Source organism: Prosopis cineraria, unplaced genomic scaffold (genome assembly GCF_029017545.1).
Source record: "Prosopis cineraria cultivar Desert tree isolate PC_DT_omini unplaced genomic scaffold, ASM2901754v1 PC11, whole genome shotgun sequence".
Lineage (NCBI taxonomy): Eukaryota > Viridiplantae > Streptophyta > Magnoliopsida > Fabales > Fabaceae > Prosopis > Prosopis cineraria.
In genome coordinates, this window is record NW_026555342.1 from 8,984,856 (window position 1) to 9,011,682 (window position 26,827).

At 34.5% G+C, this 26,827-nt stretch overlaps 3 protein-coding genes across 4 annotated transcripts; 1 reads left to right on the plus strand and 2 right to left on the minus strand.

The window, feature by feature from the left end:
* The first annotated feature begins 4,071 nt into the window (after nt 1-4,071).
* On the plus strand, nt 4,072-10,369 carry LOC129286843 (uncharacterized). The gene is made up of 12 exons (XM_054922912.1): nt 4,072-4,335; nt 4,809-4,918; nt 5,385-5,454; nt 6,540-6,687; nt 6,790-6,927; nt 7,320-7,459; nt 8,122-8,169; nt 8,913-9,023; nt 9,110-9,291; nt 9,384-9,505; nt 9,835-9,911; nt 9,984-10,369. The coding sequence occupies exons 1-12, from the start codon at nt 4,159-4,161 to the stop codon at nt 10,107-10,109; spliced, it is 1,449 nt and encodes a 482-aa protein (XP_054778887.1). The 5' UTR covers nt 4,072-4,158; the 3' UTR covers nt 10,110-10,369.
* A 1,185-nt stretch (nt 10,370-11,554) lies between these two features.
* Nucleotides 11,555-15,992, minus strand: LOC129285941 (chromatin remodeling protein SHL-like). Of its 2 annotated transcripts, none has more exons than XR_008587429.1 (5): nt 15,836-15,992; nt 15,351-15,696; nt 14,842-14,910; nt 12,330-12,481; nt 11,555-11,916 (listed from the first exon to the last, which is right to left on the minus strand). XR_008587429.1 is itself a non-coding variant. In XM_054921936.1 (5 exons), exons 1-5 carry the CDS (start codon nt 15,906-15,908, stop codon nt 11,890-11,892), a joined length of 648 nt encoding a protein of 215 aa, XP_054777911.1. In that variant the 5' UTR covers nt 15,909-15,992; the 3' UTR covers nt 11,555-11,889. The 2 variants fall into 2 exon arrangements, 1 of the variants encoding a protein (XP_054777911.1); XM_054921936.1 differs by having other exon boundaries at nt 12,330-12,462.
* Nucleotides 15,993-17,003: 1,011 nt separating this feature from the next.
* Nucleotides 17,004-25,041, minus strand: LOC129285986 (uncharacterized). The gene is given in 19 exon segments (XM_054922014.1): nt 17,004-17,317; nt 17,320-17,946; nt 18,043-18,172; nt 18,258-18,426; nt 18,630-18,700; nt 18,784-18,997; nt 19,074-19,596; nt 20,244-20,358; nt 20,449-20,503; nt 20,590-20,672; nt 20,770-20,820; nt 21,741-21,880; nt 22,157-22,290; nt 22,484-22,583; nt 22,674-22,769; nt 22,932-23,062; nt 23,727-23,763; nt 24,523-24,583; nt 24,685-25,041. Coding segments are annotated over 19 exon segments (2,892 nt in total). The 5' UTR covers nt 24,781-25,041; the 3' UTR covers nt 17,004-17,258.
* Nucleotides 25,042-26,827: the final 1,786 nt, after the last annotated feature.

The following is a 26,827-nucleotide window of genomic DNA, read 5'->3' on the forward strand; positions in this document are numbered from 1 at the left end:
TAATGTGTGACACACAAGCCATGGCATATGGCCTGATTTTTTTTTTAAAAATGCCTTATTTTAAAAATTACTTTTAGAATGGTCCCTTTTGACCTTTTTATTTTGTAACTTAGTTTTGCATAAATTAGCCTCCTAAAACCTTGCTTCATTTTTGTTTTATTTGTAGAATGTTTAATTAGTAAATTATCACTTATTTTCAATATGATCCCAATAGACACACATGTTTTAAGTTTTCAAATGCTTAATTCATCTTAATATACATGGTTTTCACAAGATCGTTGGCCTCAAATTCTTTATAGCTGTCTCCTATTAACGTGAGCTTTTCTATCAACTCTGAGCTATGAGCAATTCCCATTTGATTATGAGAATTTTTCATGTAGCTTGATCCATAAGCACCCAAACTCTTGATATCCTTATCTGTATTTATTACCTAACTTAAAGGAAAAATACATTCCTTTCATTCGTTGTCTCATAAGGGGTCATTTAAGTATTGTGATGGTAACTTTTATTGCAAACAAAATTTAATTATGGAAAATGGATTATACAAATTGCTTCTCAATTTATAGGATCATGTTCTTAATATGTTATCAAAAATCTAAATAGTTCGTTTGGTTATTTGTCCATTTATTGGGGTGCTACACCTCGATTTGTCCTCATGGCAAAACAATCTATCTCATTAGTTGTTACTTCTATTAGTTAGCTTTTGCTTAATGTAACACACAGATGTCCTAGACTTACATTGATTACAACTTATTATTTACTAAGTAATAACTAGACTCACTTCTCACTTCCAACCAATTCACATGTCAATGGTAAGGAAATATTACTATCCTCCAATAAGAACCTTGTAACACACCACAATCTTTTTTTTTTAATCCCTTTAAATCACTACCTGTCCATACATATATAGAATGACATTCTTATATCCCTATGCCTGCGGTTAAAAATCAACAAAAAGAGTTTTATTCAATAAAATTGCAAATAGTAAGTTAAAACACATCTTTTTAATATCTCCTAACATTAACAACATTTGATCACGTAATCTTGTCTCTATATATTTCTTTTTTTTTCCCTAATCTGCTCTATGTATTATATTTTGTTGCTACTAAAGATGACACATGTAACATTCTAACTTTATTCACTAAAAACTTAACTAAATATCATGGTAATAAAAAGATTTAAACTAATAAAAATAACTACAATGGTATAAAGATTTAAAGCCAACTCTCAAATTTACTTTAAAAAGATGATCATGGTAAAAAAGAGTTAATCCATATTTTAAGAAGCTATCATGGTTATAAAACTTTTGTCTACTAAATAGATATTTAAAGTATAGTCTTAATAGAAATGATTAAACTAGTTAAAAAAACTATGAAGGTTATAAAAGTTTTTTTCTACTATTTAAAATCATAAATAACACCCTACTATGATAGAAAAGAATCTATTATGGTAGATATAAAAAAACTTAAAAATAAATATTCTATTCAATAAAAGTCTAGGCTTATTAAAACTTATAGACATGCATGTCACATTCTATCATAAATACTCAAATATTTATTTTAATAAATGTCTCGACATTTAGAATTGTATATTAAAATATTTACTCTAAATAGATTCGTTATATAATTTTTATGACCTTAGGCCTCAACTAATAGTACCATTTTCAATCATTAATAAACAATAAATAATTTTAAAACTCAACTCAAATGACAAATGAGTCATATATTGACAAGCGATTATTCTACAAATTGATATTATATTTAAAGCTTACATAAGCTAAGCCCCAAGCTTCCATATGCTTTCCTTTTGCTTCGCTAAACTTACCTAAAATGTTCAAGAGAGAAGTGAGCATTAATGTCTCAGTAATCTAGAATTCCATCATATATGTACAAACTAACTATACACAATTAACAATATATGGATACATATAATTTGATCATCATTATTAAATTATGACCACAACAATTTACACCATCATTCACAATAGTTTTATGAAACATATGATTATATGCAAAAACCTTATTGCTCCGTCCCACCACCTTATACCGCTCATTGAAACCATAGGCTTATCTACGGTCTAGTCCACTCGTTGGACTAACCAAAGTATTCTCGAAGCTCAAGATATTCTTGACCAAAGGTATAAGGCCCAATCCCCAAACTATAACTCTCCTCCTTAAAGAACTCAACCAGGATGTGTCATTGTTCCATGTTTTTCCTTTACAAACCTGACCAAATAAGTATTGAAAAATGTGGCTCTAAAAAGGAAAGGCCAACCATTGTGCATGCAATGTAGGCAAACCACTTAATCACAATTATGTATAAATCAACATTCCTATCATCATCATCACTAACTCCTCAACCCATCACCAATGTATGGCATACACTTGTAAGAATCAGAAGGCATACAAACAAACTTTAGAGAAAATATAGTATCTCACGTAATCGTGGCAATAAGCCACCTGCAATGAAACTCGAAGTGAGCTCCAATATTAAACTTTTTTTCATATAGGAAGGGAGCCCAAACTAATCATTCACAATTTTTTTTAAAACATAATTTAATTATCAATTAAACCTTATAATTTTTTTGATTAAATTCTTAAGATGTTATAGTGACTTATTCATCAGATCGTAACATTTATCTTTAAAAAAATAGCTATCTTCTGGACTTTTAAATAAATAATTGATTTTTGTTAAAATAAAACAAGTATTAGTGTTTTTTCAAACAATAACTTGTTCACCATATCTCAACGTTTATTTCTTTAAAAATGACTATCTTCAGAACTTGTTAAATAAGAAGTTGATTATTATTAAAATAAAACAGTGGCTTCTATTTTCCCCAGTGAGAGAATGAAAGGACAATACGCGTGCTTATGCTGTTTTCCTGGATATGGTCATTTGAGTCCCTTCGTCCAATTTAAGAGGCGTTTGGCATGGAATGGGATCCGAGTTACCTCTGCTTCCTCGCTTTTTGCAACACACATGGCCATGTAAACCTTTAGACCATTAAGGTAATTATCTTACGCCTCATAAAAAAATTATTTATATAAAAAACCTATTGATCCTTCCTCTCATAAATTAATTATATTATGATATATTGAGATTATATGTAATAATATTATTTGGTTTTCTATTAGTAAAATCTTATTGCTCATTCAAAGGGAAGTAAAAAGAAAAAATGATTTTGCATCTGCTTTGAAATTAAAAAAAAAATTATTGAAATGACTCTTTTGACAAGTCAACCTAATATTAATAAAAACTGTATAATTCATAAATTATAACACACTAAGCCTTTATAATAATTTCGTCTTAGGTCTTCAGTATACTTCACATGACCCTAGCAACACAATCCAACAATTAAACTGGGAATCACTTGATCTCTCTCTTATCCACCTGCGGTGATATCACACAGGGCAGGCTGAGAGGCACGTGCGAGCTTGTGGACTTTCTCGAATGGTTCCAAAATAGAACTATCAAGGTCTTGAGTGATTTCATCAACAAGAGCTTGCAAGCCTCTAGCAAGAGGAGGAACGTCAAGTGCTTGATTCATTTCTTTGATCTTCATCGGGCTTTGGATATTGTGAAGCAGGGTGTTCAAAGTGCTAGCTTTGTGGCTCTCGAATGGCTTTCCGAAGATCGTGGGTGTGACCGAAGGCTATCAAACGTTCATTCTTTTTTGAATTTTAAACTAGGAGCAATTATGTATTTTTACCATCATAATTAATTACAAAGAAGATTCCAAGGACTACATGGTTAAATCAAATTTCTTTGATCATTTTTGGCGAATAAGGTTCTACAGGGATCTTCGGCTGTGATTTTCCCTTATGATCTTTCATCCCAAATAAAAAATAGTGGGCCTAATCCTAGTACAATACTTGGCCCAGAATGATGGGCCAATTCAGAGACTCAATTGGAAACGTGGCGGGATGTCAACATGTCAACCGTGACAATACCCGTCGAGTTTTCTTCTTTCTCCGAAATGAAATTACAGCGTTATTGTCCAACATTTTGATTAAAATAGTAAAATACAGATATATAAATATATATATTTATATATTCGCATTTTTTCTCTACCAATCTTATTTCCTTGTCGGTTTTTCTCGTTCTCCATCGATCACTTGAAAGGAGGTTCTCGGCTTGGCCAGCGTCCTCCGATGAAGAATGCATAGAATGGCACAACAGAGCCATGAGGATGAGAAGAAGAAGAAGATTTATACAGATCCAGAGCTCTTCTGCTGCGTTTTTCAGCCCTTGACTGCTGACGCTGATGCTCAGTACATCGGCATTCGGCGCCTTCTTCTTCACCGGAAGGCTGTGGCCGGTGTTCTCCGCCGTATCGTATGCTTCGACTTTCGTTGTTTTCGAGTTTGGATGTTTTCAGAGTTGTATTCTGTTTGGTGGTATCTATGTTTTGTATCCGAATTGTTTCTATTTGGATCTCGTAATTGAATCACTATTGGAATACTGAGATTGAGGAGAGCGCTACTCGCCAGTAGCAGTTGTAATTTGTTGTTATTTTTCTAATTAACTAAATGCGTTCGCATTTCGAAATTCAGGTCATCAGTGATCCTGGTTTGTTTGTTCATTCATTTGTTTTAACTCGATCTTATTTTTTACCTGTTCCTGCTTTTAATGTGTATATTTTCTGTCTGGATTTGCTTTGAAATTATTGATTATGCGAAATTTACTCTGTTAACTGCTAAAGCTAGATTTACGTCTTTTATTTGTCCTTCTTCTGCATGGTTCATTTGCATTTTTACACTGGCCTGCTGATCTTTAGACGTAAGCTTATTCACATCTTTCTGTTGAAGGACTGGAGAAGCAACGAGAAGGGTTATGTGGCCTACCGTAATTACACATCTAGGCCAAGGGATTGGGAAAGTTCGCGTGCCCCTAGCCTCCAAGTCACTCCCGGAAACAGGTTGCTGAAATTAATGAACATTTAATATGTTTAATTAGTGGTGTTTATTGCGAGATGGTATGCAAAATTTATTATTATTTTTTTAACTCCAACGAAACTGGGGGTCTCTTTTGAGTTGGCACATCTTCTGCCTCGTTTCCCTTTCATCTCTTTTTTTAGACTATTTGCGGAAAATGCATTGCCCTTCAACATTTCACTTTGCTTCCATTCTAATAAAAGACATCTCGTATAATAAATATTCTTGCCCATAACTTTTTTTTTCCCGTCGCCACTATCTTCTTCTCTGCACCCTTGTCCTTATTTCTTGTTATCTATTTCTTTCTGATTGTTTTAATTTTAGCAACAGATTTGGTCAAAACTTGTCTAAATTTTATGACAATGCAGCTTTCTCATGTGTGTGTGCTAGTTTGAATTTATGTTTCCATACAATTCTGACATCAGGATAATTTACTGGTTGATGCATCAGTGGCCGCTGGATTCTACCTTCTAGTCCACTCTCTCATTGGTCTGAGGTGGACAGCTTAAATTCTGTTCGGGTATGTGCTGTTTCATGTCAATTTTTTCCCTAGATTGTTGTGCCTATTGCACTATGTGACATATTGCCATGCATAAATAATTTCTTAGGAGGAAACTGAGAAATGTCTCCCTGCCATTTTTATGCGTGTTTCTCTGCATATCAGTGTTACATTCATATCTCATTGGGAGACCATAATCATTCAAGGCATGCTCGTGAATAACGTAGTCACAAGGCTATATGTTATTGGCTTCGTTTGACCATGCTGTCTTTAATGATGTGCAGCCCACACTTCGGCAGGTGCACTGGGCTTGCAACAAATGTACGATGCCTTGGCTTAGTTATGTATTTGTTCTATCATGAATGAAAGAATTGGGGAAGTGTCAAACCTAGCATTTTGTTAATAAGTGAGATATTATAGGGAAAAAAGGACTGGATTCGTTAGAATGGAAATTGTAGAGTAGGGTGTATTATCTGTTCAATAAACTGAGATTTGAGTGAAATTATGGTCATTTTTTTAATCCTACAAAAAAAGAAAAGACATTGAGGTTGTTAATATTTTAAATCAAGCAATAAATAATAACTAAGGTATTTCATGAAAGAGGGTGGAAACCAAGGAAAAAAAAATCAGAAGATTGTGAGATAAAATGCACTGTTGACCATGACTTATGCATCATGAACTAAGCCAATGGATTAAATTTAACTTACATGCAACCTCATGCGATATAAAATTTATTAGTATGTTTTGCACCAATGCCTTTTGCTGAAATTAGAATTGCAAAAGTTGAAGTATTTTTTATCTTAAAGACATCAGCTTCCTAGATCTTGGTAAATTTATATGGATTTTCTGTTTTGAAAATTGCACATAAAACTAGGGTGTAGTAGTATAGTAACGATATTTTGCACTAAAATGTTTATGAGGAATTTTTTTGTTTTTGCTTTTAAGGAATGTGGTTGTTCTGCTGTAAAAATGGAGCTTGGTTTAATTTCTTAAAATAGGTGCTCTTACAATTCTGTTCATCTGCTGTGAATGCTGGTTTAATTTGATAGATTATTTACTCTTTCCCTTTGTCATGTGTCAATTCAGTGTATTTTCTTCCATTGTAGGATCTACAAACTGCCAATCCACTATCCAATCATAGAACAAGTTTTGGCTCAAGTGTAAGTGATAATGATCATCCACGTCGACGAGCTGTTGAGCCTGCCTATTCTTTTGTGGGAATGCACTGCGTCTTTGATCAAAGCAAAGCCTCTGGTATTATTGAATCCAATATAGACTATCTACTCCCATGTCACTGTTACTGATCCAGAAGTCTTGTTTTTACTTGGAAGTAATCCTGAAAATATTAATGTGTAGTTACCGTTTTGAAGTTTGGGCACATGAGATCTGACCTGCTTGCTTATGGGGCATCAGATGGTACCTTGACAGTATGCACTGTCTCTGAGGAACCTTCAATCCTTAAACAATTACATGGGCATTCCAAAGATGTTACAGGTTGGATAGACTGGTATTGATTCTGTGGTCTTTACCTATGTCTTACACAAGATATGTGACACTATCACCTAGTCTGCAGTATATTGGTTGCTAGGTTTTATCCATTCTTTCTGCTTTTCATATTACCGAAGAATTACTATCCTTTAAAAAAGTTATGTGCCTGTTAATCAGAATTTTAGGAATGTAGCAGTTAATAACATAACAGTTTGGCAACAGTAGGCTACCAGCGTTGAGCATATTGTGTCAGCACATTGTTTTGTGGCACATCATATGCTGTACATTAAATTCTTTAGTATATTAAGATGCCCAATTTTGGTATTCTTCTTTTGATGTTAACTTTTATCATATAAATATTTCACCAATGCTCTCTTCTGATGCTGGCTTATTTTCAGATTTTGATTTTTCATCGAACAATCAGTATATTGCATCATCTTCATTGGATAAAACTGTAAGAGTGTGGGAGATAGCTAAAGGAATTTGCATACGGGTGATATACAGAGTTTCTTCTCAATTGTGTATCCGTTTCCACCCTGTAAGTGGAACATACATGCTATCCTTCTAAGCTGTATGTGGAGGACCGTGTGGTCGCTTTTTTATAGTGGGGCAGAATGCTCTCTCTCCTTAGTTTGGAAAAGAACTTGAGAATAATAGATATTATGGTACCGTGATCAATAATTTAACTTCTTATTTTCTTTTTTTTAGTATGAAAGGCAAGCCAAAGCTTGAAATAACAAAAGAGGCCTAACTTAGGCCAAGTCTGTCCAAAAGCAGTAAATCAGCACAATAATAATTTAACTTCTAAACATAAGTGGAACAGCAAATTATGTTCTCCATCTCTTTCTCCTTACATGTGTTTGGGCGTGTTTTAACTGGCCATTTTCCCCCTCCCTCCTGTTTGTGTCCTCAAACTATTCTCACATTGCAAATGACTTGAAGCATAAAAAGGGGAAAGCCTAAGCCTTACTGTGGACAAGGATAATTTTTTATTGGTGACTTAAAATCTCTCATCTATTTGGCGAGGGACGAAGATGTTCACTGGGATCATGTTTGGAGGCAGTATATGCTTACCCAAAAGACTGCCTCAAAATGCAGCGGGACTATTTTGATAGCTTAGAGTGCACTTACACATGTTTGCATTATTTATTCTTTTCTTTTATCTTTGCTACTGGAGGCTAAATTTTCTTGGCGGTGCAGGTAAATAACAACTTTCTTTCAGTTGGCAATGCAAACAAAGAAATCAATGTAATCACTTTTTACTTTTGCCTGCTATGAAAGAAGTATAGTAATATATCTGACACTACCTTTACTACAATTCTTTCACTGAATCATGTTGATCTTGCTCAGTTCCATCTTTTATCTGTAAGATCTGATGCCATTGAATCATGACATAATAGGATGGTGCTATTTGCTATGTGTTCTTCATAGAATACAGAACAAATTATTGTTGTGCTTGGTTAAGTACGCTGATTGGTCTTTACTGAATACGGGAATTATGCTCTGTTTGAATCTATACTCTCTGTGGCCGGAAAAAAATAATCTACTCTCTCATGCACGCACTTTACTTGAAATATTATTGAGACAATTTTCCAAAAAAAATCACACTGGTGTCTTGGCTTCTTTTTAAAATTTTCAAACATAATCTTAATCCTGATTCTATATATTACTCTAACCTTGTGATTGAGTCAACTGCTGAGGTATGGTTACAATGACCCACTTAAAGGAGTTATGAGGAAGAAAATGTTTCTTTGGCCACTGGAAAATGAGTAATACAATAATAGTTAACTGAATATGCAGTGCTCTCATCATTTTACCCCACATTATGAATATTATTGTTTACTAATGCATGAACACGTACAGCTCTCTCTGTGCACACCCTCTCCCCCCCCAAAAATCTATGCTATTATGTTTTCCCATTTTCAGTGATCTTACCAGTTTGACTAAGTATTATACTAATCCATCTTTATAAAAATTAATTTATATGCCAGGTGTTCAATTTCAGTACCGGAAGGATAATTAATAAAACAGTATTTGACAGTGAAGTTACCTCTATGGACCATGATCATACAGGAAATCTCATATTTTGTGGGGATGGACAGGTGAGCAGCTATATACATGCAAATGTATATCTCTTCTAATAGGTTTAATCTCTATATTTTTTCAATCTTCTGGCTTGTATGTTCAGGGGTGTGTCTACTCAGTAACTATGAATTCCCACACTGGGGCCTTATCCCGATCTCATCGTCATCGAAGTGGCACTTGGCACAAATCTCCTGTCACAACACTGCAGTATAGAAGTTTCTCTCTGCTGGCTGGTGGACCAGTGTTGCTTGCATGTGCTCAGGACGGAAATCTATCTTTCTTCAGGTTTAACCATACCTTTCCCATAACCTCCAATTTCATTTGGTTGACCTCATTATTTTGTTTTGAAGCACTTACTAGAATTTGGCATGTTATAGCGTGGCTTTGGAGGTAAAAGGTTATTTAACTCTTCGCTGCTCACTGAAATTAGCTCCACGCATTCACAGCATTCGAGCTTCGTTTTGCCCTCTTCTGTCTCTTGAGAAAGGAGAATTCATTGGTATGTTTGTATTTAGGGACAATTACATTGAAGTCTCACATTAGGAAATTAATTACTACAAGATCCATTGGCAACTGATTGTGTTGTCAATATAGTTTAGTTCGATTGTCAATAAACCTTGCAGTAATTAATTTCTTTATATGGGACCTGGTTGTAATTCTCCCTTGTATTTATTTGCAGCATTTTCTTTCACTTATTTCTCTTCATTTTCTTGAATGATTTCTGGTGAAGCCGCTTTCAAGTGTTTCTAGTTGAAAGATTGTTGATATTTATTACCGATTTGTCACAATGGCATTATTTTCTGACACCATCCTTTTGGCCATGAGAAGTTGCCGGAAGTGAGGACTCAAATGTCTATTTCTATGATTTAACACGACCGAGGCATACATGCGTAAACAAGCTACAGGTTCATCTTATTATCATTTGAGGTATTGGTGTTGTTAATTATATTCCCAAAATGACAAGAATTCTTGTGCAGGGTCATCGCTTTCCAGTCATAGGTATTGCCTGGAACTATGGAGAAAACTTCCTGGCTTCATCTGATTTTTATGGCACAGTAATCGTATGGAAGAGAGCAAGGACAGATCTAGAAAATAATATATAGCAACATTTATTTAAAACAGCTTAATATTCTCTAAAATAGTTTTGTTAACATCCCGATTTTTCCGTTTCATTTCACATTTTCAAGTCCTTTGTATTCTTTTGTTCTAAGATTCTTGGGTTTACCACTTTGTTTTCTGTATGCTTCCATCGCCGCGGGAAACAGATGAAAAATGTATTATGTCAAGACATGATTGGGGATGTGCATCCGCATTTGGTGAACATGGTTTCGTTGGCAAGAATAAAAAGAACATGGTTTCAAAATCGTCCCCAGGAAGCATATATTTGAGAATTGGATGCAGTGCGTATCTTGTGTCAATTTTGTTTTTGTTTGGGATCGAAATGTTCCATTCAAAAAGAAAAAAGAAAAAGAAAAACGAGATGGAAATCAGTGGCCTCCATTTGATTTTGAGTGGAATAAAATGACACTTCATGACTCAGCATTGACATTATTGATAGCTGAAGACTACTAAAAATTAGAACTTCTAGCGATTAAGGCAAATAATAATTAAGAAAAATATAACTTTAGATTTTTACATTTTATTTGTATTTTGTTATTGTTCTCTGCATTTTTTTGATATTTTAAATTTTAAAACAATAAAAAATGAAAATATAAGAATTTAAAATATAAAAAAAATATAGAGACTAATAGTGATAACAAAATATAAGCAAAGTGTGAAAATTTAAAATTATATTTTTTTAATAATTAATATATTCAATTATTTTCGGTAGGAAGATATTTTAAATTTTGATATCATTGCCGCATTCTCTTTTAATGTATTAAGTATTTTCGAATTTGATGTTCGCGTAAAGCGATGGAAACCCCAAGCTAAAAGCTCTGTTTTGGTGCGTGAACTAAATCCTCCGAGAATTTGAAAAAACAATTTAAAATTATAGTTCTACATTAAAAAATATCTAACAAATATTTCATATTCTAAAATGATACATTAACCCATTGGCCAAAATAAAAAAAAACCCTTGTGCCGACAAACAAACAAAAAAAAAATCAACTTTCTGAAAATTTGATAGTGTGAATAACTCTCATTGATATATAAAAAATTTATAATTCATATACAAAATATTTATCATTTATATGTAAAATCTTTATCATTGAAAATTAAAAAATTTACAAAAAAAATTACCATTAATATATAACAATATATTATTAATAAATATAATAAATCAGCTACAATACAATATATTAAATATTAACCTATTTACCTAATTTGATCTTATAACATAAATTATATTTGCAAATACTCCATTCTAAAAATATTCAAGAAATTTCAAAACCGAAAGCTCATGTAATGCACGCCTAGAAAAAAAAAGTACAATAAATTTCAAATTAAAATTTTAATTTTAAAATCTTTCATCATGATTCTACATTAAAATAATGCCAAAATATGAAGTCAACTCGGCACTCTTAAAAAAAGTTTTCCTTCAACAAAAGAAAAATAAAAGTCCTGCACTGCTCATAAATAAGTCAAGAAACTTTACAGCAGTCCTAGTATGAACAAGGACGGGAAGAGAGGAGAAGGAATCTACAATACATAATTACAAACAAGCAAACATCCTCTACTTCCAAAGTGAACAGGATAAGTCTTAAAACCAAACAGACACGACAAACATATTTCCAAACCGGTCCTTCTGTCAGTAGAAAAGTTACAGATTACTGCAGAAAATATTGCCTCCGTGTTTGTTTGGTACCTACCCAGGATCTGAAACGCAAGGTCTCCCACTTCCCCATCGTTGATCTATCTCATTCTATCCCTTCTTATGTACTATCACCTTCGACGGCGTTTTGAATCCACCTGAAGGTCCAGAAACAGCGTGAATATTAGAAAACAAGTGCTTCCTGTCCCTAATGAGACACGAGATTCTGAGAATTTGTTGAGCAAGTTCCTATCATGCTGGCATGCCATGTTTTAGTTATTCACCAGCAGAGAATTTTAAAGCATCATATAGGCTACCAATAATTAGCAAAAATAAATAAGCAAAGATGCGCATGTTGTGATGTCAAAATGAGACGATAGATTTCAAACTCGAGAAATAGTAATGATCAACCTAGGATACGAAGAGCTGCAAAGCAGTGGAATAAAAATTGATAAACAAAGAGACAACAGATCAAGACATCATGTATCTGCTTTCCAAGCATGAGGACGTCAATTACGATTAGGGGCTCAACAGAGACAATCAATTACCGAATAACACCACCTAAGAATACCTTTGTATCTGAATGTCTCGCAGGATGGGAATTTGGCAACTTATTTTGATTTTCCGCAGAACAACTCTCGCAGAAGAAGTGGTCAAGTCTTTTGGCTTCCTCCACAGTCATGTCTATACAAGCAGGATGAAACCTGGATCAAAAATATTTTGCTGAAGACAGCATTCATTCAAAGTCTAGCATCCCCACCATAGTCGCTTGGCTATGTTATGCATTCAAAACCTCTAAAAATATGCGGAAATGGCAACTATACATATTCAGACTAACAAACACAAAAATCAGTCCCAAGATCAATCTTCACAGTCCATTAACATGGTTTTACAACAAACCTGAAAAATTGATAGTGATTCTCAAATAAATTCAGAGATAATAACACTAAAATAGCGATCCATCAGTTGCTTATCGGTATGAGCTTGATAAGGAATGAGTAGAAATGGGGAGAGAGAATGAATCAAGAAGAGAAATAGGGTGTCTTCTAGAATCAGAATCTAATCCTAGAAGTAGGAAAATCTCCAAGAATATCTGAATAGTGCTTCATATATCCCCTAATAATTCATGACAAAGTAATTATAGTCAGCAACCAACTAATAACTTCCTGCTCCTAACTCAAACTGACAATAACAAGCTAATAACTTCCTCATCATAACTTAAATTGACAATAAGCAACTTAATACACTTGTGATAACCAACATAAAACATATGGTACTACAAATAGCTGACTCTAAACTGACTTTTCTTCAAAAATAGGACTACCACGCCTTTTCCTAGAGTAGACTAGTAAAGGACGCTGATTCATATCAATTATAGAGTAAAAATGAGCACCTTCTAGAAAGATAGACACGAGTGATGAGTAGACAGATATTGCTAAAGAATGGAATATTTCATCCTAAAACTTAGCATTTTAATTTAATCGTGTTGCATAAATTCATTAGGTGATCGGGATTTTTATAAGCTGGGTTAGATGAGTAAGTAGGGCTCATCCCTACACACAAATGCAGTCTATTCATCGATTAATCTTATTATGTACCCACTATATTGAGTTTCAATTTGATAATAACACAGCATATTCCTCTCTCATAATACAAAAGATTAGCTCCATCCTAAAAGCATTCAAGAGTGGCAAAATACGGTTAACACACAAAACATTCCCCACATTCTAGATCCTCGTTATCCTTACACAAATGTTCAAACATATTTTGATATCCATTTTGACGTAGGACCGTGAAATTGGCAGGCGCAATGTAGAGCAACAAGGGATCTTGCACATGCCTCTGGCAACCTGACTGGCAATGCTGAAGTGACCAATCCATATTGCCATTCGTATTCATATTTTACGAGTGAAAGGGTGTGCCTCTAATGCATTTTATATAAAGCTCAGTGATATGGACCCACCAAAAGTATATATATAAATGCTCGGTTAAATAACGAAACCAGTAAATTTTATAAAGAATATTGTTAATGTTATTTTTAAGCAATTACAAAAAACGTGTTGAGTAACCAAAATAAGGAAAGAATTAAATTGAGAGAGAGAGAGAGAGGGATACCAGATCAGAAAAAGACATGTCATGCCAAAGAAGAAATATAATGAATTCAGAAAATGAGAATAGCCTCCATTGCAGGGTTTATTTATTCATGCATAGATCTACACCATTTATATTTCTCTTCTTTATATTCATTGCACCAAACATAGATGCTCTATTTAATAATCAAGACACTGATTTGAAGATTTTCCAATTTTCCCATTTGACATTGAATCAGAAGATTGGACTTTAGTAATGCTTAGATCGGCACTGCAAGCATGTGAGGTTCCAGTTTCCACACTGATGCACATGACAACACCAATAAAACCAAACAACATGAAAGTCTAAAAATATTACTTCCTTTCAGTTTTAGGTAGTTATATGGTCATGTACAACTAGCAGTGTGCATAATCATAAGAAACTTATTTCATAAAATTACATTTGATACGACAGTAATCCAAACCATGACATTAAAATAAATGCAAACGCCAGTGCACATAAAAGTACATGCACACAAATGTACAAGCATGAAAATAGGAAAGGTAGCTTAGAAGAGCAGGAGTTAAATGACTAAGTTCCCAGAGATCAGCAGAAAATGTGAGAATAAAATGAGCCAGAACAACAATATATTATTGATGAATGACACATACTAGCTGCTTAAAAATTTCTAGCATTCACAATACGACAGAGTACTGAAACATTAGTTGAATGGATGGTCTAATGCTTTAAGAACTGGAAATTCACCTGAAAAACATATGCCTGTGTACTTCAAACTTACTTAGACAACATGTTCCCACATGCAACTAGAAGATAAGAGGTAAAACGGGTAGTAGAAGATTTATTGAAATCCATCGAGAAGACGCAAAGGTTCTTCAGAACTAAGACATAATACCATCTAGAAAGCAAACCAACACAAACATGGAACCTAAAACAAGCAATAGCATAGTAAAATAATGACATAGAGCTAGTATCACTGTACACATTTAACTTACCAATCACTACAGCCTTCACACTGGACCATTAGGTCATCAGGGTTGTAGGGCATCTCACATTTACAATACCTGCAATGAAAATATAAACGGTGAACACCAGATTCTAAAACTCCTAGATTCTAAGACCATGGTGCCATTTCAATGGCCCAATCGAAGAAGCAGATAAAAGCTACAAGACTAGTAGTAAAAAAAAACTTAATAAACATCATTAATGACTTGAGTAGCCATGTGACCTCACAAGTACCTGTGTGCAACCAATTTATGTTCCAGAACTACAATCCTAATTGATAGCTACATGCAGAAACGCTAACTAACGCTGATCAACTAGATAGATAGCTAACATCGGACACAACATTAAAATAGCTTCCTAATCATCAAATGAACAGTGAATTCATAAGGACAGACACACGAACTTAATATTTTGCATTCACGGTAGCAGAAGCTAGCATTATCTAGCAGCATCGTAGTCCAACAACATGCGCATGAAAAATGCGATGAAATTAACATACACGGCGACTCTATCAGGATTGAATGCTCCGGTGGCGGAATTATATTCGAAACGACAGAAGAAATCGTCATTTCCCACAGCATCGAGCTTCGTGTAGCCCTTAAAACTGTGAACCGTACACTTGCCTTCGATCGTGTCGGCGCTCTGAACATCAAAGTGATCAGAGAGGAAAACCTCCTTAGAACCGTGGAACTGGCGACGGCCACCGATAGACTCCTCTGGCCGATAGTACCAACGGACATGAACTTTAACGTTGGCACCTCGAGAGTCGGCCTCGATCCGCTCGATCCTAGCCACATAGGACGGCTTCGACGGCTCGGAGGGCCGCATAAGAACGCAGTCGCCGGCTGAGAACAGTGGAAAGAGCGCATATAAGGAGTGAATGCAAGAAATGGCGGAGGAAAAAAAAAGATCAAACAAATAAATTTTCGCAAGAAAATCGGAAGAGAATGAAAGAAGCTCAAAAAAGTAAGAGAAATTATATACCTCTAACAGTTTTGTTGATGTGTTTGACTGTGTATGACTCTAGGGTTCGTCTGGGAGCCTTCGGTTTAGCCATGGATGTGCACTACAATGGAGAGATGGAAGACGAAAAAGAGAAAAAAAATTATTTTTTTCCTTTTACAAATTTTAATTAATAATTGCAAATACCAAATTTGCAGGTTGTTACTTTTTTAAGTTTTGCTGCGTCGCGGACCTTATCAAGTTTTATATCCTGGTTATTATCAACGATTGTTTTTCTTGGCTCGCAGTACACGGAAAACCACTGGACGGTGATTATGAAGCTTAGGGTAGTTCCGTTATTATCTGAAAGTATGGGGGCTTTTACGCATGATATATAGAATGGACTGGATGGATTTTGTTATTAATATGGCACGCCCTCCTTTACAGCTTTACTGAAAAACAAGAGCGTCGAAGTTTCTAGTAAGTTCAGGCAATTCACAATGCGTTAACGCTTGAGCGTCGAGATAGAATTGCAAAATTAAACGACCATTCTTTAGTCAAGAAAGATTATTCCGGGATGATTTTCTAAATGTAATCGACTCAAAAGTATGATTGCTTTAATCCATTTTTTTTTGATTATTTTGATACGGCCTGAGTTATAATAAAAAATTGATTGTTTAACTTATTTTATGAAAAATTTCTTTCTAAAAAAAATTATGTGAATTTTTATTAATTTTTTAAATTTTTAAAAATAATCAAAATTTAAAAAAATATAAATTTTTTATTATTTTAAGAAGTTAGTAGCTTAAAATAATTTAATATAGTTAACAAGAAAATATGTTTTAAAGAGATAAAATACATAAAGATATTATAAAATTTTAAAATAATATGATAATAAATTATTTTTGTAAAATAAAAATAATAAAATTTAAAAATTTAAAAATAATTAAATAATAATTACTTTTTTATTATTGTAATCATATATAAAATAATATCTGTTTTTTATAAAATCCATATAAAATAAATTTTTTTTTTAATAAAATTTTTAAACTATCTAAAAATTACTTATTTTTTAATATTAAACAAACAGGACCGAATCTCATTTCAAGAGGCTAATCCTTTAACAACAAATTATGACCTAAATTATAATAACATGTTTGGTTTTTCATGTCCTAGTGCCACCAGAATATCATTTTGATGGACGCAAATGTTTGCCACAACTCGTTTATTGCTGCATGAATGAAAAGTTCTGTATCACTTCCTCAATTCATACTGTCAAATGAAATACTTGTGATGTCCAAGAGCAGACACGAAGAAGCCAAACAACACCCAAAACTGTGGCTTCTTTAAATAATAAATCAAAAATCGTCCTAAGAATTACGTTGCTAAAAAGGAAGTAAAAAAATAGCAGTGACAATTCTTAGCATGGTACAGAAGCCGGTGTTCCATAGCTAGCCAATACTAATTATGGTTCAAACCATTTTCTTAGCTGTTTGGAAGGTTTTTTCTCCCCATCATTCCCTGCGAACCCTGCTGTGAGAACTTCGATCTATATTGCTGTATGAGCATGTCAAGGTTATCTACCACGTCTTTCCCTACAGGTTCTTTATTCTTTTTTGATCGTTTCTTTGGTACCATTTCCCCATCTTCTACTTGATTCTGCGTCTTCCTCTTCTTCAATCTATGATCTACTTTTTTACCATTGCTTGTTTTGTAGGAGCCAATAACAGTGTTTGACATCCTACCACCGCGATTCTGGTCATCTTGGTAATTATTTGGCTTCGTGGACAAGGTTTCTGAATTTTCTCTCTGTGATGATGACCCTTCTGCCTTCTTACTTTTACGGTTGTCTTTCTGCCTTTTGGAATTGCGTGCTCCTATGGCATGTTGATTTGGCAATATAATTGTTGATTCATCTTCTTTATCGAGCACTGAATCCTTCACTGGTCTGTCATGATCCTGTAATTTTCGTTTTCTACCCTTTCCATTGGTATGGAAACCTGGAACATGGGGTTCTTCATTTTCCACGACATTGCTGTCACCATGAGCAGCAGCCTGCTGCTGAGACAGTATCTTTGTTCTCCGAAGTTTAAGTGTTTTAACATTATCAACAGCAAACTCCACAATTGGCCGATGTTCAGGACCAAAAGTTTCTTAAAAGTCAAGCAAGATAACATTAGATTAAACTGGAAATGAAACAGTAAAACACCATGTAGTCCCACCATACAGCGATCAGCAAAAGAATTTACCTGGATTATTATTAAGAACTCTTAGAGCCACAAGGGCATGCTGATGCTCTGAAAATTCAACAAAGGCAACTCCACGTGAATGAATTTTTGTAACCACCTTTCCTTTCTTCACATCCTTCAAGAACTTTATCTGCATAGGAAACATAGCACATTAAATGATGATGATCGTTAACATTTTTTGTAACCACCTTCAAGTCATGACCTACTCAACCAACCTGCCGAATTTGAGGTTTTTGCTTGGTGGCCCTAGAGGTAACTGCATCAATGCAAAGCTTCTTGAGCTCTTTTTCAGTCATCGACTTCGGTAAGTTGTAAATAACAAGTCTAGTTCTCGAAACATGAAAATTTGGTGATTGTAGCTTTGTTGCCTTTTTCCTTTCCAACCTGCAGGTTTTCAAAACTGAAGTAAGGGCACTAAGAACCTGCCAGAGGAATTATGATAATTAACTGATGCTCCTGATAGAATCTTTAGAGTAGCCATCACAAAGAAGATCAAAGGCATAAAATAACAATTTAGAATAGCATGTAAAGATTATCTTTGTTTTCTAAATAATTGTGTGTCACTTGCATTCCAAGTAAACACTCACTCCTGGCGTTTTAACATATCACTGGCTGAAACCCCTTCAGCAGCTGGAGTTCCTTCAAGAATGAGTCCTTCCTATTACCATTCAGTAGAAGATAAAAGTTAGTCCTATTTGCATATCAGTTTCGCAACCAGAACAAGGGATAGGAAAGACAAACCTTTGCCAGGTAAAGATTGCGGTGGTCATGATTGTCATTTTTGGCCTTCTTTAGTTCCTTGTCATGAGCCGATTTCTTATCTAAAGCCCTCAAAACTTTTAATGGCCTACCTTTAAGAAGTACACCCAAGCCAGAAGCTGCATTAGCAGTTGAAACCGCAGCATCAGCTGCATCTGCAGTTTTAAATTTGAGAAAACCAGTTCCCCTAGGCCGTCTGCATTGAAAGACAGCAAGGCATGAATAAATAATGAAAACCAAAATGCACGAGAAGAATATGATACGGGACATACTTGGTCACCTGGTGGAGGACTGGAACAAAGTATTCCACTTCCCCAAATCCAGAGAATCGTTGTTTCACTTCTTCATTATCACAGTCAAAGGGAAGATTGCTTATGAAAACAGTTCTCTGCAAATCTTTTTCTTCTTCCGTTTGCTTAAAATTGGATATCTTCCTTCTGTCCAAGATTTCAGGCTCGGAAACACCTGTAACCTTTTCTAATTCTTTAGATGATTTTTTATCTGCCTCGTTAACATTTTTATTGGATTTTGATTCCTTGTTTTTCTTGGGCAAAACAGAATCATCATTTGCAGATGTTCCTTTGGTGGAGGATGTGATTAGGCTCTTAAGAACCTTTTTTGCAATCTCTGCTTCCTCATCAAAGTTAACTTCAGATGGTACATCTTGTTCCCGTGAGGAGCTGGAGTCATCTCGATCAGTATCATCTTGACGGGCCTCTATGCCTGTTTCCTCAACATCATGCTCTGAATTGTCCTCAGAACTACTACCATCTTCATCTGTCATCTCATGTTGTCCTGAGAAAATGATAAGAGATTCTTTACAAATACTAATGCAGAGTAATTATGACTGACATCTGGCATTTCATTATGTTTTGTAGAAGAAACTGTATTAGAAAGGGGAGAAAGTACAAAGTGTTGAGGATAAGAACTCCTCAAATCAGAAAACAGAACAAAATAAAACACAAGAACAGAACAATACAACAAAAGGACCTAAATTATCTCAATTTCTTAAGCCATAGATAAAAAGAGTTAGTACTACGGATTCATTAAATATGAAATCAGCATACTTACTGCTCAAGTCTGAACAGACACATTACATGCCCCCAATTTTAGAACACCAGCTCTTTATACGTTCAAAAAAAGATAGAAAAAAAAATTAAAGGGAAAACATAACTTTGGGTACCTGCACTTTGTTCGAGTTTAACTATAGGTCCTTGCACTTTTTTTTTGGTGTTCTAGGTCTCTCTATGAGCGAGATTAAAGGGACTTAGAACACTTAAAAACAAAAATGTAAGAACCTAAAATACCGAAAAAAAAAGTGCAGGGATTTATAACAACACTTTTGCAAAGAATAAGGACCCAAAGTTATGTTTTCTCAAAATTAAAACTTGTTTAGAGTAAGTATGGCTGATGGCAGTTCAAAAGTTGAACCGCAAACTTACCATTTTCTAAAGCAAGTGTTGCATTTGTATCACTGCTATATATCTTCTTTGGAACAGTCCAATCAACAGCTATGAGCCGTTTGCCAAACTTCGATCCATTAAGCTTCTGAATAGCCTGCAAAATGGCGTGGGAGCTTTAATCACCTCATTTAATGAGAAAACAAGTGTCCTAGAACACAAACTTGACAAAAACTAAAATTCATACATTTTCTGCATCTTGCTTGCAAGTGAATTTCACAAATGCAAAACCCTTTGACAGTCTGCAAAAGGGAAGGGAAAAGGTAGTATAAGAAAATAAAACATAACACTACATTGAAACAACTGAATTCAGGAAATCAGAATATACTCTGTATCAGACTTGCGTGGAATAAATACATCCCACACAAACCCTGCAGATGAGAACAGTTCTTTTACTTCATTTTCCTTGGCCTGCACTGATGTTTAGTCATATGGTCAGAAACCATGATCTCTGGTCTAAAAAAAAAAAAAAAAAGTTTACCAAGTTCTGTGATCCCAGGCATCAAACCTTGAATGGAAGATTTCTTACAATGAGCTTCCATTTTTGAGTCTTCGAGCCCTGTCCACATATAACAGAAAACTTCTCAGGAACCAACATACCAGTGGATGCACATGTTATGTAAAGAGGGAAAAACTACACGTGTGCTGGTTGAAAATAAAATATAAAAAAGTAGATAATAAAGCCTAACACACACTTAAGTCCAACTTCTACCATGTAACAGATTATTAAATGACGTTAACAGAAGTTCAGAATTCCCAAAAAGTCAAAGTGCAAATTAGGGTCACTAAATAGCACAATTCAGCATAGTTGAAACTTGAAAATGAGTGCATCTCCACGTTTCAAAGAACAGATTTACTCATCTCCGTTTACACAGTGGAGTAGAACTCATGCCTTAGATGTTACATTTTAAGAGCTTAAAATGTGGCTTCAACTAAGCTGAGTTTTCACTCATCTCAAATAAGCGCTTAGTTAAAGGTGAGTGCCATTCCACATTTCAAGGAACAGATGCACTTTGGCGTTTAAATCCTCATGCATAACACATCATGTAAATATTAAATTATTATTGGAAAGGATAATGGTTAGGGCATTTTATAGTGGGCTTTAAGTGTAGGGCTGACTCGTCAATTTTGTAGTGGGCGTGGGCTTCCCACAGTAGCAGATGAGGGCTTAGAAATATTCTAGATTAGGGTTATAATATTATATATTGTTGCTACAGTGTCTTGGAGTCTCTGTGGAGAAATCAATTTTAAATAATTTTAGCGTTTTATTTTATTCTTGTGTACCAAACTAGCATTGTGTAATTTTCAAGGAATGAAGCCAATAGTTACTGCTACTAGAAAGGCAGAAATTAACCAGTAGCAGTAAACTTTAGCTGTGCATTTCTTGAATAAAAATAAGAGAATATATAATAGGCTTTCCAGCTAAACTTTTAGCAGATATTCCTTGCATAAAATAAGAATGATGTCCATGCACTTCACCTCTCCACCCAATTGACGTGCCCAAACAGTTCCTCCTCCAATTTCCTTTTGATGCAGCATTGCAACAGATGCTCGTGCTGATTTCACACTTGTGTAAAGTACAGCTGAAGCATTCAGTTTACATCCATCTTGCAAGAGACCTGGAAAAATGTTATAGTGAACTCTAAATCTCAGATAGTATACAACAACAACAACAACAACAACAAGCCTTTATCCCACTAGGTAGGGTCAGTTACATAGATTGCAAGATGCCATTGTGCTCTATCATTTATCAAGCTTTTAGGAATATTATATGTGAGAAAATTCAATCCCAAAACCATCTCTTTAGCAATTTCAATAAATGTTAAATTTAAAAATGATTGTGTAGACATCAAACTTATAGCACCTGCGTCTGAATACGTAAAATTTATACTTACCATGCTGCTCGAATTCTTCCCTAGGAAGGGGGTACTTTACAGAACACACACTGCCAATCTCCCTTGCTCGGCTATGAACAACTTCAGCCATATCCAAATTGATAAGACCGCCAAATATGACAGTTCTAGCAACCCTGCCAAAAAATAAGTAATAAATAAATAAAATTATATAAGAAGGAACAGAAATTTTATAAATGAAATTCTAGTTTGCACAAAAAAGAAAGACTTCCAAATAAGAATCCTATTATTCATTATAATCAAAACAACGAAACATTCTTTTCCCAAATGAAAACTTGATGGAAATACAAAGGAGAGAATAGTAAGTACCTTTGCTTTTCAGAACAACCCCCCTCATCTGCTATGTCACTACAAAGAACTGCTTTTTTCACTTCATTAGGCTTCCTTGAATGGTTTTCATTATTTGCAACTGAAAATTCCCAAAGAAAATAAATGGATATATAAGATGGCTAGCTAAATTAATACACAACCACGAACAATGCGCAGGAGCATTATCAACCTTTTTCCTTGGTAACTGAAGAAGGCTTCTTCACTCCAGACAAGCCACCATCATTGTCATCATTTTTTGACTCTGGGATTTCATCAGCATTCTCCCCTATAGCAAGATAAAAGTCAGAATCAGAAAAGAAGACAAACAAAGGAAGAAAGAATATCGACAACATTCAGGCATTTGCACGTCTTGCAGAAAGTATGAATGTGTGTGTCTAATTTTTACATATATTGCAGCATGCTGAACTAGATTTAAGGTAGCAATAACCTTGATTTGACTTTGACTGTCTCGCTTCACGGGGAGGACGAGGCATAGCATGCTTCACTGCAATTTTCCGACCTCCAACAGATGAACCATTCTTCAACTCAATTGCACGGATAGCATCTTCCTCAACAGCACTGAGAATGGCAGCAATTAGTGTGTCACACACACACACACACAGACATCATGAATTATGATTAAAAAGAAAAAAGCAAAAGAACTAAGAGAATCTGAATCAGCTCTTTATTTCGATAGCCAAATAAGTTGGGGGTCAGTTTCCTGCAATGAAACATCAGTCGCAAAGCACAGCAATTATCTCCAGTAACAGATCTCACATCATTGAAGCAGCTGTTATATGTAGAATAAAGTTTAAGAAAATCCTGTAATTATATATCTTGTCTGTCCTCTTAAGGAATTTTCATGAACCACAAAATGCCAAATTGCATGAGTAATAAGGTCCCAGTATCATGGAGGTTTACTGATACTAGTTCACTGCCATAATTCATGTTTGTCAGATAAGTGTTCAAGCTTAATAGAAGCCTCAGTCTGATTAATCAATGGCAGAAGCATAACTGATAGCATGAATTATAAGAACTATAAGAAATAGCATAAGCTACAAGTCATAAATTCAAAATCTGGGAAACATGAAGGCAAGAGATATATCAGAGCACCACAAATCTACTAAGACAAATACCCAACTGGGTGCCAGGTGGGTCCAGCATAAACAAAATAAGAAAGGAAGAAAAGATGAAGAATAAGGATGAAAATATACCAAAACTTATCAAGGCAGAATAAACTTACAATTGAACATAACCAAAACCTCGATGATGGGATGACCCTATGATAGTTAAACAAAGGAAGAGATATCAGAAATCTAAGAAAAAGACAAACACAGATTAAAAATTGTAGCTCAACTTTTGCTGACAGTGGTACAAATTATAGTATTATAAAAAAGTTGGTTTATTCTACGTCTAATATTTATATATGTAAATAAATTGTTTGATGTAATTTCGTGCTTTTATTATATTTACGATTTACGATTTATGACACTAACAAGAATTCCTTAATGTTACATGACTCAAAACAAACCCGAGTGAAGTCAGATCAGAAACACAATAAAATTAAAAATGTACTTATAACAATATTGGTTCTGTAACTTTCAAAGAAATACCAGCACAGTAGCACTTCAATACTGGTGTCACAAGATAGATGGTAACACGTTTCACCAAATAAAATGCACGTATATATGTCAGTTCCACGGTTCAAATGATGAGGCACAGATTTGAAAATACCAATTAGTAAATTATAATAGGCACTAAAAACTTAGACCCAGAAAAGAGCCTCCAAGACCTGTTCAGCAGGTAGAAAGTAGAAACACGGCCATTCTCTCCTCCCAAGTTTAATCGTTTGGTAGTCATGAACACAGTAAAATAGATATGCTCAAGCAAGTGAAGAACTGAAATAGTTCCGACTCCTACTTGCAGTAAGCAAAACATTTTGTGGAAAAGCTCTGATTACAAAAACAAGACGCCTGAACCACCATAACTCAGATGAAATTTCACTAAAAAAAAAAAAAGGAGTAAACATTTTTCCCCACCCTTCTGCATGACCATGAAGCAGCGCCTGATTGGTCCAACTTCGCTAAACGCCTCCTCCAGCTGATATTTTTCACAAAAATGTATACATGAGCAGACAAATTGTCATCGAACTCAACGGTTCAGAGTTTAAGACGAACAAGGGAGAATTGAAAGGCATGTACCTGAGAATTGGTGAATGAGTAGGGCAAGTTCGAGACAAACACAGTCGAGGGGCAGTGCTCTTTCCCACCACTTTCCTTCACTTTGTTCTTCCCCATGTTCGAACCCAAGGAAGACACTTGACAGGCAAAAATTGAAGATGTACACTGCGGGATGGTTGCAATATCGTATTCAGGTCAGAAGAACAGAAAAATCATTAGAAGAAGGCACCCGCCGGCTCGAAGAGGATCAAAACGAGCAAGAGCCGTGAGCAAAGGCGGCCCGCAAATGAAAGGGTGGGAATTTCCTCAAGCAAGTGTCCGATTCAGGTCTCAGCTGTTGCGCGGGGTTAAGGGGTTTGGTCATTTGGTCTTTGCAAGCGTCTGATTCAGGTCTCAGCTTGTTTGGTTTTCTAAGACTGTTTTCAAAACAAAAACAAAAAATTAAAAAATTTCATTTGAGTAAGTGTTTTGAATTTGATTATTTTTAAAATTATTTTCATTTTTCGTTTTTGAAAAGAAAAATTTTATTATATTTTTTTGTTTTTAAAAAATATTATAATTAATTATTAAAAACTACAATTAAGCAATCACTGTTATAAGTTATTATCATTAACTATCAGCAATCAGATCAATTTTAAATTTTACATTTGTTTTTAAATCAATACAATTAAATAATTTTTTATTTTGTTTTGAAAAATAATTTTTAAAAATAAAAAATGAAGTGCACAGACAAACAGACTCTAAATTTTTAATATTTCCAAATTTGGGGCTTAGTCCAAACATATTGATTTTTTTTTTTTTGATTTTTGCATCATTGTTATTGAGAATAGTAAAATTAAGTAAAAAATTTCCTAGGGCCCATTTGGTTCATGGAAATGATTGCGATGGAATGTATTGTAATGTTGATTACAATGAATCTGTTTAATACGTTATATTAGATTCTTGAATATAAATTAATTTATTCATCCAATTTAATTAACACAAAAGCAAAAAAAAAAAACCAAAATGACCTAAACCGAAAAAAAATCCTCCTTCTCCCGTCGTCAATTATCCCCTACCTTCATTGGTGTAAAAAAAAAAAAACACCATCCTCCTCCCCTTTCACGTGCAAGAAAAATCCAATAGCAAAATAAAGGAAACAACAAAATAAATATGAATTGAAAACAAAACAACTAAAAAGCAAGTGCTCAAGAAGATTCAAGTTCAATTCCACGTGTCTTAGATCTAGTGAGTTATAGATCAAGGGTGATGAGTTTAAATGTGGGAAAAGAAGGAGGTTGGTAAAAATTGATGTAGATGAAGAGCGTAATACAAAGGCAAAGAAAGAAGGGTTGTGACAGAGGAGTTCACCATAACACCGACTATTTCAACTATGTTATAGGTCAACAGTAATAGGGGGACAAATAAGAGGGAGAAAGGAGGAGGTTGACACTCAAACATGAAGGGGCATTATTGGATGAGTGTGTGGGAATGGGTATGCCATTAACGGGGAGGGTTGGGAGTGGAATACCATCGTGAAGGAGGATGGTGGGATAAAGTAATGAGACAAGATAGAGGTATTTCAGTATAAAGGTGAATTATAGGTAATAGGAATGGGAATTACATAGGTCTAGTAGTATAGTCCCTACTATATCATTTGAGGCAATACCCTTTACATTTTGCAATCCCCTTTACATTACAACGAACCAATCAAACAATGTGAACATAAAGAATATATCAAGACTACATGTAAGAATGTATCAAGATTACATATAATCCTGTCACATTGCATCGAACCAAATGTCCTATTAATACTTAATTGAGAAATAGTCTTTACATTTTTATGTCATTATTTTGAGTCTCTTAAGTTTTATAGGTCTAAATGTTAGCATTAGTCATCACTTGTGGAGTTAAATCTACTAACGTGTACATAACTCTATTTGATTTTGCTAGCAAGTTGATAAAGTTATGACGAGTTAAACATCATATGAGCAAAGTGACTCTTAATCTCTCCACCTATCTACCTTGGCTATGTGTTTTCTTCCTTGTGAAACTTCACTCGTAGCATATTTTAAGGATTATGATTTGGTGTTCTATTTTTTTTTCTTTTGCCTTCTACTCATGTCTCATACAACTGATTATAATTTTAATAAATCAATATAACAAGTGATAAAATTTATGCACA